Source organism: Oryctolagus cuniculus, chromosome 3 (genome assembly GCF_964237555.1).
Source record: "Oryctolagus cuniculus chromosome 3, mOryCun1.1, whole genome shotgun sequence".
NCBI lineage: Eukaryota > Metazoa > Chordata > Mammalia > Lagomorpha > Leporidae > Oryctolagus > Oryctolagus cuniculus.
This window is the reverse complement of record NC_091434.1, coordinates 148352959-148366500: the sequence shown is the minus strand read 5'-3', so window position 1 is coordinate 148366500 and position 13542 is coordinate 148352959. Positions and strand designations below refer to the sequence as shown.

At 40.5% G+C, this 13542-nt stretch overlaps 1 protein-coding gene and 1 long non-coding RNA gene across 2 annotated transcripts; one reads left to right on the top strand and one right to left on the bottom strand.

Moving 5' to 3' along the window:
* Positions 1 to 7931: 7931 nt before the first annotated feature.
* Positions 7932 to 8923, bottom strand: LOC138849047 (uncharacterized). The gene is made up of 2 exons (XR_011387416.1): positions 8802 to 8923; positions 7932 to 8167 (listed from the first exon to the last, which is right to left on the bottom strand). It is a non-coding gene; the product is annotated as an uncharacterized lncRNA (long non-coding RNA).
* On the top strand, positions 8636 to 13182 carry GPR85 (G protein-coupled receptor 85). Its single transcript, XM_008258291.4, has 3 exons — positions 8636 to 9184; positions 9337 to 9478; positions 10572 to 13182. Exon 3 carries the CDS (start codon positions 10742 to 10744, stop codon positions 11852 to 11854), a length of 1113 nt encoding a protein of 370 aa, XP_008256513.1. The 5' UTR covers positions 8636 to 9184; positions 9337 to 9478; positions 10572 to 10741; the 3' UTR covers positions 11855 to 13182.
* The last annotated feature ends 360 nt before the right edge of the window (positions 13183 to 13542 follow it).

The following is a 13542-nucleotide window of genomic DNA, read 5'->3' as shown; positions in this document are numbered from 1 at the left end:
CAAGGTTTCACCTCACCCCAGTTAGAAAGGCTCTCATACCGAAATCAAAAATAATAGATGCTGGTGAGAATGTGGGGAAAGAGTTACCCTAATCCATTGTTGGTAGGAATGCAAACTAGTACAGCCATTGTGGAAGACAGTATGGGGATTCCTCAGAAATATGAAAATAGATCTATGATACGACCCACCCATACCACGCCTGGGGATTTACCCAAGGGGAATGAAATCATCATATGAAAGAGGTATCTGTATCCCCATGTTTACTAAGTTCAATCCACAATAGCTAAGATATGAAATCAACCCAGGTGCCCATCAACTAATGATTGGATAAAGAAAATAGGGTATATATATACTATGGAATACTAAGCTGTAAAAATGAATGAAATTCTGTCTTTCACAACAAAATATATGCAGCTGGAAACCATTATACTCAATGAAATAAATCAGTCCCCAAAGACAAACATCATGTTTTTCCTGATCTGTTGTAACTAAGAGTACTAAATAATGTAGTATATGTGAGAAACATTGACATTTTGAGAACTGATTGTTTACAGCCCTTGTCTCTACTATTGAGGAACAGTGCTTTTTCTTCTTACTATTTGTTGAATTCTTTACTTAGTGGAGGGTTAATCTTATGTTTATAAAATAAACTGAAAGTATGTCATTGTAAAGACTGAAAGAAAGAATAAGAAAGGAAAGAGGAGGGAAGGTGGGGTGGGAAGAAACACTATGCTCCTAAATCTGTATATATGAAATAAATGAAATTTATTCACATCATATAAGTAAAAAATAAAACTTAAAATACAAAAATAAAAGTGATTTGATTGGTAGCTTTTTTATCATATTCAATTAGTAAAATGAATCAGCACTATTTCATATGAGAACTTATATTCAGCTCTAAATTATGTCTGGTAAAGAAAAGAAAGGACTACTTTCTAAAAGGAGGACAAATAAAATGCAGAAGACAATCCTGATTTTCACCTAAGAGTTATAATATCTTTGCAAATTCTTTTTCCAAGTAGATTGTACTTTAACCTTTTTTTTTTTTTTTTTTTTTTGACAGGCAGAGTTAGACAGTGGCGGGGGGCGGGAGAGAAAGGTCTTCCTTTTTCCGTTGGTTCACCCCACAAGTGGCTGCTACGGCTGGCATGTTGCGGTCAGCGCGCTGCACCAATCCAAAGCCAAGAGCCAGGTGCTTCTCCTGGTCTCCCATGGGGTGCAGGGCCCAAGGACCTGGGCCATCCTCCACTGCACTCCCAGGCCACAGCAGAGAGCTGGCCTGGAAGAGGAGCAACCGGGACAGAATCTGGCGCCCAAACCGGGACTAGAACTGGGGGTGCCAGCGCCGCAGGCGGAGGATTAGCCTAATGAGCCATGGCACCGGCCCCTTTTTTCTTTCTGTACTATAGATTATCATGGATAGTTTCCAGGCAAAGTTAAAATAGAGTGTATTGTTGAAAAAACTTCATACAAATTATATTTACTGGAGTTTAATTACATAAAAAACTATTCAGGGCTGTCATTGTGGTGTAACAGATAAAGCCACAGCCTTTGATGCTGACATCTCATACTGGCACTGGTTCAAATCCTGGCTGGTCTACTTATGATCCAGCTCCCTGCTCATACACATGGTAAGGAAGCAGATGATGGCCCAAGTGCTTGGGCCATGCATCCACATAAGAGACCTGGATGAAGCTCTTAGCTCCTGGCTTCAACCTGGCCTAGCCCTGGCAGTTGCAATCATCTGGGGAGTGAACCAGTGAATAGATATCTCTCTCTCCCTCTCTCTCTCTCTCTGTCTTTCCCTCTCTCTTTCAAATAAATAAATGAATCAAAGAAAGAATGATGGGTGGAGGGTGGGAGAAAGAGCAAAAAGGAAAGAAATAAGGAAGGAAGGAAATAATCTCACATTCTAGTAGAGACTTAAATGTTTGTTAAATGAACAAACTAATGCCATCTGTAGAACTTATTCTTTTTTTTTTTTAGATTTTTATTTATTTATTTGACAGGTAGAGTTATAGACAGTGATAGAGAGAGACAAAGAGAAAGGTCTTCCTTCCATTGATTCACTCCCCAAATGGCCACTGCGGCTGGTGCTGCACCGTTCTGAAGCCAGGTTCCAGGTGCTTCCTCCTGGTCTCCCACGCAGGTGCAGGGGCCCAGCACCTGGGCCATCCTCCACTGCCTTCCCAGGCCACAGCAGAGAGCTGGACTGGAAGAGGAGCAGTCAGGACTAGAACCCGGTGCCCATATGGGATGCTGGCGCTGCAGGCGGAGGATTAACCTAGTGTGCCACGGTGCCGGCCCTAGAACTTATTCTTAATAAAGCTCTTCTGAATGTTAAATTAGGTAGATAATATCATACTTTCATTTTAAAACAACTAACATTTATGCCTGGTGGGAATTTTGGCTTTATCTTTGTTTTGTTTTATTTACAATTCTATAAAGAGAAAATTACAAAGCTTAAAGAAATTGAGAGGGACCTGGCGCTGTGTTGAAGTAGGTTAAATCCCATTTGGGTGCCAGTTGGAGTCCTGGATGCTCCACTTCCAATCCAGCTCCCTGCTCCTGGAAAAGCAGAGGAGGATGGCCCAAGACCTTAGGCCCCTGCACCAACATGGGAAACCAGGAAGAAGTTCTTGGCCTCTGGCTTCGGATTGGCTCAGCTCTGGCCGTTGTGTCCATTTGGAAAGTGAACCAGTGGATGAAGACTTCTCTCTCTCTACATCTCTCTACAACTCTGTCTTTCAAATAAATAAAATAAATCTTTACAAAGCAAACAACAACAACAACAAAAACTAAAAGAAATGAAAGTAGAAGGGTTAATCAGAAAAATCAGAAAGCAACTCTGAATAGTCAAGATGGGAAGCTCTTAAATTAGAGTCTAAGGCAACACTCTTTACTTTTAGCCATGTTTTAATTATGCCCATTTGTCAAAATGCTAAACACCACAAAAGCTTAAATAACCATAATCTGCTCATATTATCATGTAACTGGTGCTTATAATAATGGCTTTTAGCACACTCTAAGATTGAGATAACCTCTGAATTTGGAGGAAAAAACCCTATATTTCTAGAGATAAAATTACATTACATTTTTATTCACTCACTGAAAATTTACAATCCATGTAAGATATGTATGACTCTCTATTAACCTGAATATTAAATTAACTCCCCATTCCTTGATCATTTTACCCACATTGCTCCCTTCCCAACACATGCATATGCATGTAAACACTCTGACACTCACAAGACACCCACATGGGTATCACCATTTTTTATTTTCCATAGTTGAAATTGGCTACAATAAAAATAAGGCAAAGATAAACGAATATTTTAGATTACAGGATTTTTAACAGACAAGGCCTTTTTCTCTAAACTTTGCAAGACATTAATAGGGCAGCTTGCATTTCCTCTCCTGTGAGAAATTCACGTTTGGTTCATTTTCAAAGTAAGGAGTCTAGCTGTTAGTAGATTAGCTAGCCTAACAGCTTGCAGACAAGTAGCCAGCTAACATAACAGCTAGGTTACATGCACCTGAAAGTTCTTAGGCAAACTGAATGTTAGTGGCCAAACAGCTGGAGCAAATGCCAGGAAGATTGAAGCCCCTTAGTTACTCAGCCAATGAGGAACCAGGGGAGGGACCTGCATGGGGGGAAGGGGAGGATAAAATAGCTTGCTATAAACTACCCCTGGTGTGTTGGCCCTCTAGGTACCAGTCTGGCTTCCACTGCACTTCCTGAATCTATGTTTTGAGTACACAGGTGAGGCTGTTTCTCACACTCCTCAATCATAGTATCACATTTAAATAATGTGTAATAGAAGAGTTTTACAGACTTTCCAAAGACATTCTGCATTTATTTAAATAACTATCACTTTGTTCATAAACCCTCAAGCGAATTCATTAAAGCCCTCATCACTGAGACAGTGCTGTCATTAATAGCAAAATAATTTCTTAGCCTGACCTTATAAGCCTTTAAGCCCATGCCCCTCACTTGTTAATCCTTTGCAGTCCAACTAGCTTTCCTGAAACTACTCTCACAAAGGTTGCTAATGATTTTCCTTGTCACCCCACCCAGGGATATCTTCACTCCCATCATCTTTCTAAACTTTGTACTCACAACCTACACTGATGACCTTTTTTTCCTCGATATTCTCTCTTCTCCCAAGGCTCATGACAGTGTTGTTCCTCCTTACAGAAGTTTCCACTTTCTCCAGCTCTTCCATGATCCTTACTGCTTGTTAAATTAGGCATAATTAGTTTTTTTGTTGTCCGCATAGAGGGGAATGGGCATATATATTTTTGTTTCTTTAACTCCAACCTTCTACTCTCTATTATCTCTTAAATGGCAATGCTACCCAACATTTCTCCCAGCTCCACCGTCACCTAGAGGTGTTTCCTAAATTCCAGTTCTCCACTTCTATCTACATATAACATACCAATAGTTGAATACCTCACCAACATTTCACATTCAATGTCTAAAATCAACTAATCATTTTCCTTAGTAAACCAGCTCCTTTTGACTTTAGTTATCCAAGCTCCACACCTGAGAGCCAATTCTTACTACCTAATCTCCTTTGCTTGCTTTATCTAATCACTTGCTGAGAATTCTCTTCCTACCCAGTAGATCCATTCCTTCATTCTTCTCCATTTCACCCCTTCCACTACCACCAGTTCAGGTTTTCCCTACGCTGATGCAACTACCTATAGACTGGCCCCACCTCTTACTTTTCCATTTCTTGCAAGATCTAACACAGTACCTCATGCAGGGTAAGACCTCAACAATGTTTGTAAAATGAACTAAATAAAGGAACAAGTCATAAAGTTTGCAAAGAGTAGGAAGTTGTCAAAATAAAGGTCACAGAAGGTAAACTGCTGAGTTTTTAAAAGCCTGGATCTTAACGGAGAAGGAAGAGATGCTAGCTTTAAAATTAAAAGTGAATTATATCAACACTTTGGAACTTGTTTTGTGACAGAGAAGAAAATCTGACAAATAAACCTTTTAGCACTTTGGAAAGGAACATGCAAGATTCTTAATCTTTTGGAAAAAAACTCACTAAAATTCTGAAGAAATCTCACTGTTGGGATATTCACAATTACGGTCATTCCCAACGCTCAAGATACAATTTTCTCAATCCAGGAGCAGTTCTTTAGGTCTAGCATGTTCTGTTCCTCAAATAGATGACTACAATGCCCTCAAAATTTTCAGTTACTGTGCTTAGATGTCACTGTGAGAAAGGTCACTTTTTGCAGCAAATAAGATAGGAAAACCTTATCAAAATAGTTCTCTTGGTCACTTTTTTTTTTTCTTGTTGGCTATTTATTTCAGGTTAATGATTTTTTAAATAACCTATCAGAAAATGTTTCTATGTGGAAGTCCCCAGTTGAATGCTTGCTTTCTTACCAAGACAGCTTGTAGAAAACTTTGAAAAGTTCTTTTTCGGGGCCGGCTCTGTGGCACAGCGGGTTAATGCCCTGGCCTGAAGCGCCAGCATCCCATATGGGCATTGGTTCTAGTTCTGGCTGCTCCACTTCCAATCCAGCTCTCTGCTATGGCCTGAGAAAGCAGTGGAAGATGGTGCAAGTCCTTGGGCCCTTGTACCCACATGGGAGACCTGGAAGAAGCTCCTGACTCTTGGCTTCGGATGGGCTCATCTCCGGCCGTGGCAGCCATTTGGGGAGTGAACCAGCGGACAGAAGACCTTTCTCTCTGTTTCTCCTTCTCACTGTCTGTAACTCTAACACTTAAATAAATAAAATAAATTAAAGTTTTTCTTACACAGCTTTAGGCTTTGGTAAGCATTGAGAACACCAGAGAAATATGTTTTAAAGCTTCACCGACAAGCCTTAAGCAGGAGACATGACTTTTCTTAAGGGATAATGGAAGGTCTTTACTTAGAATGCTTTATTCTAACGTACTATTATCTACACCTATCAAGGGTGTTTGTTTCCTGACATATATTCTCACAAACTGCACAGAACAAAGACAACGTTGTTTGTCCATTATGAGGCCACACATCACTTGGCAAAAATCTGAAGCACCTGGATAATTTCGAAAAGGAGGTGATTGTTTTTATTTATTATAAAAACCACATCAAGCAAATTATATCAGTCTTCCTGATAAAATGATCAAACTGTAGATGTAATAGGTCAAGCATTTGACAACATTTAGAATCCTTAAAACTTAGGGATTAGAGTGTATAATATTTTGTCATGTTTGCTATGTTCCTTGACTCTCAAAGTCAAAATCAATTTTCCTACATTTGATAAAATAAAGAATCAAAAGAGAAATTAGTTAAGATCAAATAAGCCTATTATCTGAACAATGAGAAGTAATAGTTTTACATATGAGAACTTGTAGATGATACAAAACTTTGGCCTGCTATTCAACACATTTTTTTAAACATCTCTGTTGATGGAAGATGCAGATTCCAAAGTTTTCTCCAATAGAGTTAATGAGCTCAATGAAAAATATCTCATGATTTCTTGAGCCCCCATGTGAATAAAGAAAATGACATTCTCATTTAACATTAGCTGGAAAACTGGTGGATGTAAATGTGCTCAATTGCAAAAGAAAAATAAAAGGTTTCATATAATCTGAGATTGATATGAAAGAATACTGCACACACATATACTTCCTTCTTTATTTTTTTTCTTTTTTTTTTCCCTGTCCCCTCTTCCTTCTTTATTTTAAAGGAATCGATTCTTAAAACATAAGGCTTGGATTTTGGCCCTGTGCTTTTTGGCAGAGTAAAATTATTGTCTCGTAGTCTGGCAGTACAGTCACCCTTCTAATTTACTTTTTTTTTTTTTTTTTTTTTTTTGACAGGCAGAGTTAGAGAGAGAGAGAGAAAGGTCTTCCTATTCCGTTGGTTCAACCCCCAATGGCTGCTATAGCCGGCACACCACGCTGATCCCAAGCCAGGAGCCAGGTGCTTATCCTGGTCTCCCATGCGGGTGCAGGGCCCAAGGACCTGAGCCATCCTCCACTGCACTCCTGGGCCACAGCAGAGAGCTGGACAGGAAGAGGAGCAACAGGGACAGAATCCGGCGCCCCGACCAGGACTAGAACTCTGTGTGCCGGCGCCACAGGCGGAGGATTAGCCTATTGAGCCAAGGCGCTGGCCTCTAATTTACTTTTAAATAGTTTTTCCCTAATCTGTAGAACCTAACATCTGGCCAACATGAATACTCGGCAACCTCCTGTCTCTTATAGATTTTTTTTAACTGTAAAAATTCAGGAAATAATAACTCTTTGCAAAGTACATTAAGGCACTAATTAAGAAGTAAAAAGAACAAATGGAATTGACTTATAGTTCCATACACTTAGAATTGCAAACCATCATACAGTTTTGAGGTCTGAATTTGCTTGTTTTACAAGAAGTATAATGTTTTGCTCCAAGGGAAATGTCCTCAAGTTACTTGCAGCATTGCTGTAGGATTAATTTTTCTAGGTTGAGGGAGTGGCAAAGTTAAATGCCCTATGAGTATTCTCTTTCTTTAGTGTTTGTTTAAACAAATCATTATCCATTTTTGACGAGTTAAGAAAATCCAAGGGCAAATCATTAAAAAAATTTTTAACTTTTTTTTTCAGTATTACCAACATTGGGCTTTGTGTAACAACTGTGACATCATGACAATGAAGTATTCGTTTTTTAAGCTTTAAACAGAGTAAGCTTTTCCTCCTCTTGTCCAATAGAAATACAATATGTAAATTAACCCATATTATCTGTATGCTGATTGGCTTGACTTCCCCCGAATGTCACAATCTCACCACCCAGCAGTGAGGTATTTTACTGCTGTCTCGAGATCAAATTATTACTGTAGAGAAGATTTTTATTTTTTCTGTTTCATTAACAGAATATTATAAAGCAATAAGCACGCTGGAAGAGCAGCAGACGTTTTACGTTGGGAATTAATGAAAGCACGTCTTCTTGCTTTATTTTTACTTATTTATTTATTTTTTCCGTGGTTAGGGGAGGGTTGTTTAAAATCCACCATCCCCACAAACAAAACTCTTCAGAGACGGTACAATGGGGCAATAATGCTTGATTCTAGAGGCATCCCTAAGCACCCATGTGTCAGGTTAAGAGGTGCCTGTGATATCATCGGACCTTTTGGACTGGTGTAAGTTTTATGTATTCGTCATTTTCCCAGTATTTGTCATCTGTAATAGCAAAGGAGGAAAAAGGAAACTAAGTACACAACTCCGTTGACATCACCAGTCGGTCGGTCAGCTGAATTTGCAAGAAGGGGAAAGAAAGAGGGTTGCTGGGTGGGGTGGAAGGCAGGGGATAGCCCTCTAGCATGTGGTTAAGCCTGATTCTTCAGTCATACCCGTCAAGGTGGAATTGATGTAAATCGTTTCGCAGTTGTCCTCTGAACTTAAACGTATATTCGCGTGCATTCGAGAACCGAGCATGGCTAACAAAGACAGGGCTTCCCTAACCTGCTTCCCTTCTTCTTCCCCATTGACAGGATTTTTGCTGTGCTTTTTTTTTTTCTTTTTAAATTTCTCTCCTCCCCCTCCCCCTCCCCCTCCCCTTTTCTTTCTTTCTTCCAGCTAACCTACCAATTCAAAGGTCAGCTGGGGGAATTATTCAAGAATAAATCCGAAAGAAGCTTCCAATGCTTTGGACCTCAAAGAGAAAGGAAGACCATGTTCGGGGAAGGCGAGGGTTCCGGGAAGCTGGGGAGGGGGCGGGCGTCCGGGGCTCGGCTGCCGCTGCGTGCGCTGCCCTAGGGGCACAGGATGGGCCTGAGGTCCTGCACAAGCCTCTCCCAGCCCCCGCTTCACATACCGGCAAGGAAAAGTTCAGAAGCAGCCACACCGGGACAAAAGCCTAGTTTCGCCGGCTGAAGCAGACGGGGCATTCAATCCGCCCAGCCAGCTCTGGAGGGCTCCAGAGAGGCTGGAACAGCCCGGTCGCCGCCCTCGCCGCCGCCGCCGCCGCGGCCCCTGCGTTACTGGGGGAGACGGTGCCGCTGCGACAGGGGAGGACGCGGCTGGAGCTCAAGGAGGCTCCAGCGCGCAGGCGCCGCCGAGCCCTGCCTGGCTGCTCAGTCAAGGCACTAAGGGGGAAAAAAAAAAAAAAGAAAAAAGGAAAAAAAAAAAAAAAGAAAAAAAATCAGCAATTTATAGAAAGAAGAAGCTATAGTCTGTCGGGATATCCAACACCAACAGGTAGGAGGATATACTCCCGGTTAAGTTTGGGGGGTGATGAGGTGGGGGAGTGCACGATGTTGATGAAACTGCAGGTTCACCAGGAAAGAGCCCTCTCTGAGGTGGTATTTTTTGTTGCTTTTTTTTTTGGACAATAAACTGCATAATGGAAGCACATTCAGACAATGCATCTTCGGTAAGGCTTCTTGAGAGCTCCATTTCTGGAAAGCGTTGCGAGACTGAGGAATATCAGACTGCGACTCCCCGGGCACGGTTCCCTTGCAGCACGGAAGCAATGTCTCTCCCCATCTTCGCGTATGTAATGCATGTCTCTCCCCCTCCCCCTCCTCCACCCCCCATTATAAATCCAGGGGTGGCCGATTTCAGGTTTCGTAATGTTGCATGATGCGATCGGTATTTACCCGGGGAGGTACCGGTGGGGAAATTAAAACCATCAAACGCAGTTTTGCCTGGGCTTCCATCGGCATATTCTGGGCGAAGTGGGAAGTGGCAGAGGAAACATGCTTTGTGGGATTAACCGAGGAAGCTAATTTCCCTGGTGTGGCTCCTGAGCACCAAGGAGGCAATGTGCATTTTGTTTTAAAATGAAGTCACTTGAGATTTGCATCAAAGATCATCATTGTATATGGGAAAAGCTTACTTTGCCCAAGAAACACAGCTTCGGGTTAGATTCATTGGCATCCAGGCAGCCAAGGGTTTACAATTGGAAATGCATTATTCCTCTGGGTGTGTTTTCCAGGCCAGTATTTACATTAACCATTTTTAATGAGCATGTGGGCTTAAAAAAAAAAAGATTTGCCAAAACTGAGGGGTGGGGTGGGGAGGGAAAGACAAAAGATTAAACCACTTTAAATCTTGGGACAAGTGCCTATTGATTTTGAAGTGCAATGTTGAAATTATGCTTTGGGATGAATCAACAAATACTCTTATGCAGTATGAGTAGTGTGACACGAGTTAGAAGACATGTATTTTGCAGGGGTTCTTTGAATCCGAATAGCAGCAGAGCCGCTGCCTGTGCAACCCTGCCAGATACTGAAAGACCTCACACCAACATAGGTAGCCTCTTCTGTCTCTATCGGCAATCTCATGGATTCCATCGCAATACTAGTGATTAATTCTTGGACTGACATATTTTACAACTGTGGAGCATTTTATTCCTTCTTTCCTTAAAGTACCCAATCAAATGTATGTTCTCTAGAATTGGGTCTTTTAGAAAATTTACCCAGCTTAGAAAACTAAACAGGGCAATTTTCTAAAATCTCAATAACAATAATCAAAATTAGAACTTCATTTGCTTCCCCATAAATGAATAGCTTGATGTTCACACTGACATCATTGGTTGTTAACTTAAGAACTGATAGTTCTTTTCTTTTTTTTTTTTTTCCAGATATTCTGATGGCAAATCAAATGGAAGAAAAGAGAAAGCATGACGGCAGACTGCATCAGTTCTCTTTATGGATTACATTTTCAGTAAAATGTATGGATCGGTCTTTTCCTTGTTCTTATATCTAGATCATGAGACTTGACTGAGGCTGTATCCTTATCCTCCATCCATCTATGGCGAACTATAGCCATGCAGCTGACAACATTTTGCAGAATCTTTCGCCTCTAACAGCCTTTCTGAAACTGACTTCCTTGGGTTTCATAATAGGAGTCAGCGTGGTGGGCAACCTTCTGATCTCCATTTTGCTAGTGAAAGATAAGACCTTGCATAGAGCACCTTACTACTTCCTGTTGGATCTTTGCTGTTCAGATATCCTCAGATCTGCAATTTGTTTCCCGTTTGTTTTCAACTCTGTCAAAAATGGCTCTACCTGGACTTACGGGACTCTGACTTGCAAAGTGATTGCCTTTCTGGGGGTTTTGTCCTGTTTCCACACTGCTTTCATGCTCTTCTGCATCAGTGTCACCAGATACTTAGCTATCGCCCATCACCGCTTCTATACAAAGAGGCTGACCTTTTGGACGTGTCTGGCTGTGATCTGCATGGTGTGGACTCTGTCTGTGGCCATGGCGTTCCCCCCAGTTTTAGATGTGGGCACTTATTCATTCATTAGAGAGGAAGACCAATGCACCTTCCAACACCGCTCCTTCAGGGCTAATGATTCTTTAGGATTTATGCTGCTCCTTGCTCTCATCCTCCTAGCTACACAGCTTGTCTACCTCAAGCTGATATTTTTTGTCCACGATCGAAGGAAAATGAAGCCAGTGCAGTTTGTAGCAGCAGTCAGCCAGAACTGGACTTTCCATGGCCCTGGAGCCAGTGGCCAAGCAGCTGCCAATTGGCTAGCAGGATTTGGAAGGGGTCCCACACCTCCCACCTTGCTGGGCATCAGGCAAAATGCAAACACCACAGGCAGAAGAAGGCTGCTGGTCTTAGACGAGTTCAAAATGGAGAAAAGAATCAGCAGAATGTTCTATATAATGACTTTTCTCTTCCTAACCTTGTGGGGCCCCTACTTGGTGGCCTGTTATTGGAGAGTTTTTGCAAGAGGGCCAGTAGTACCAGGGGGATTTCTAACAGCGGCTGTCTGGATGAGTTTTGCCCAAGCAGGAATCAATCCTTTTGTCTGCATTTTCTCCAACAGGGAGCTGAGGCGCTGTTTCAGCACAACCCTTCTTTACTGCAGAAAATCCAGGTTACCAAGGGAACCTTACTGTGTTATATGAGGGAGCATCTGTAAATCTTTAGCCTTGTGAAACACTAACCTTCTCTGCTAAGCAGTTGTGGCCCGTAGCCATATCTTGAGAAGAAATTCAAGAATGGGATCAGCAGTTATGAGGATTTGGGCACCATTCTGCAATCTTTGCAATAGTTCACCTATAATCCTATTTTAAATCTCAGAGTGATCCTGCTGACTGCTGGCGAAGGTTTGTAATTAAGAAAGGATTGAACCACTGCCCTAAGTTTCTTTCTGTGGTGGAAAACTAGATAATGAAAGTAGCAGGTGCTAAGTATCAGTGCTAAATGCTGTGTATATCACTACATATGAAAAAAATCAAAAACTAATTAGCATTGGACATCAATAAATTAAGTTGACATGAGGTAAATGTGTTGATAAAAAACTAATTTTAGACGTTTGAAGACTTTAAAAACATTTCATACTATTTTTCTTTTGCAAAGACTAAAATATTTGGGGACTTAAAGTACTGTAATCTACTCTAAAGATGTGCCATGAATTACTGGAATATTACACTTTAAAGATCACCTTGTAAGTTCTGGGGAGCATTCCAAAGCGGTATATTGGATCCAATTAAGTTTACTCTTTTTTTTTTTGTATTGATACATTATGATTTCTAAATACTATTTTCCTTACCTAGTAGTGAAATTGCTAGCATTGAACTGTATTATGTGGTTTTTGTTGATTTGGTATAAAGTTTTTCCAATTCATTCATATTTTACAAATGCTAGATATTGTTCTGAGAGGCAACATTAATGGTATCAGCCAGTCACAATTGAGCAGTTCTAGTAATACAGAATAAACACATGTTGCCTTAAAGGGTTATCTAGTATCCTTCATGTTATTTAGCATTGGAGCAAATAGTCAAGGGAGATTGAATCAGTAATGGTCATGGTCTGCATCTGGAAGTGCATGGAAGACCCTTTAATACTCCTTTACTTTTTCCTCATATGGTTTGAAAATTAAGGTGCACATCACCAGAATTATGAGATTTCCTTCTGAGATGTGCTACCCATTCTAGTGTGTTCTAAGAAGCAGGCAGTTGATGGATGTTTATATTTTCAGTCAGCTGTCAAGAGGAGACCATAGCCTTAGTATGATATCCTGCACAATTTGTGAAGCATTTATTCTACTGAAGGCACAGTCTTGTTTATACTTCCTGCACATTCAGTGTATTGGTCGTTTAAATTATTTCAGTTTAACTTGTGAAAGCTTATAATATGATTTCTGGTATTTTAGAAATACATTAGATTCTGTGAGTCTCATTCTTTAAGATACAGATGTGTGAACTTCAATATAAAGTTGCATTTGCCAAAATTTCCCCGTGTAGCCTGTTAATTTTTTTGGAATCAATTATCTATTTTTGGCATATAACAATTTTATTTTTAATCCAGAGGCAAGCACAAACTAGGAAGGGCAGCTTTATTTTGGTTTTATTTTTGATTTTTATAGCTACTATATTCTAGAAATGGCAATGTATAAAAGATAGCATAAAGCTGATAAATTGATATAATAATTTCTACAGGAGCATTATTTGGTAGTTATCACAATCATCTCTCTATTCACATGCCAATAATATTTACAGATGTACTCCTATTTAATTAATTACTTCAGAATTTTAACATAAACATCGCTATTTAATTTCAAGCATAGTAGAGAGTTTTAGTTCTAAATATA

Coding starts and splice junctions, on each gene's coding strand:
- GPR85 (XM_008258291.4), top strand. CDS start 10,742: ATGGCGAACTATAGCCATGCAGCTGACAACATTTTGCAGAATCTTTCG.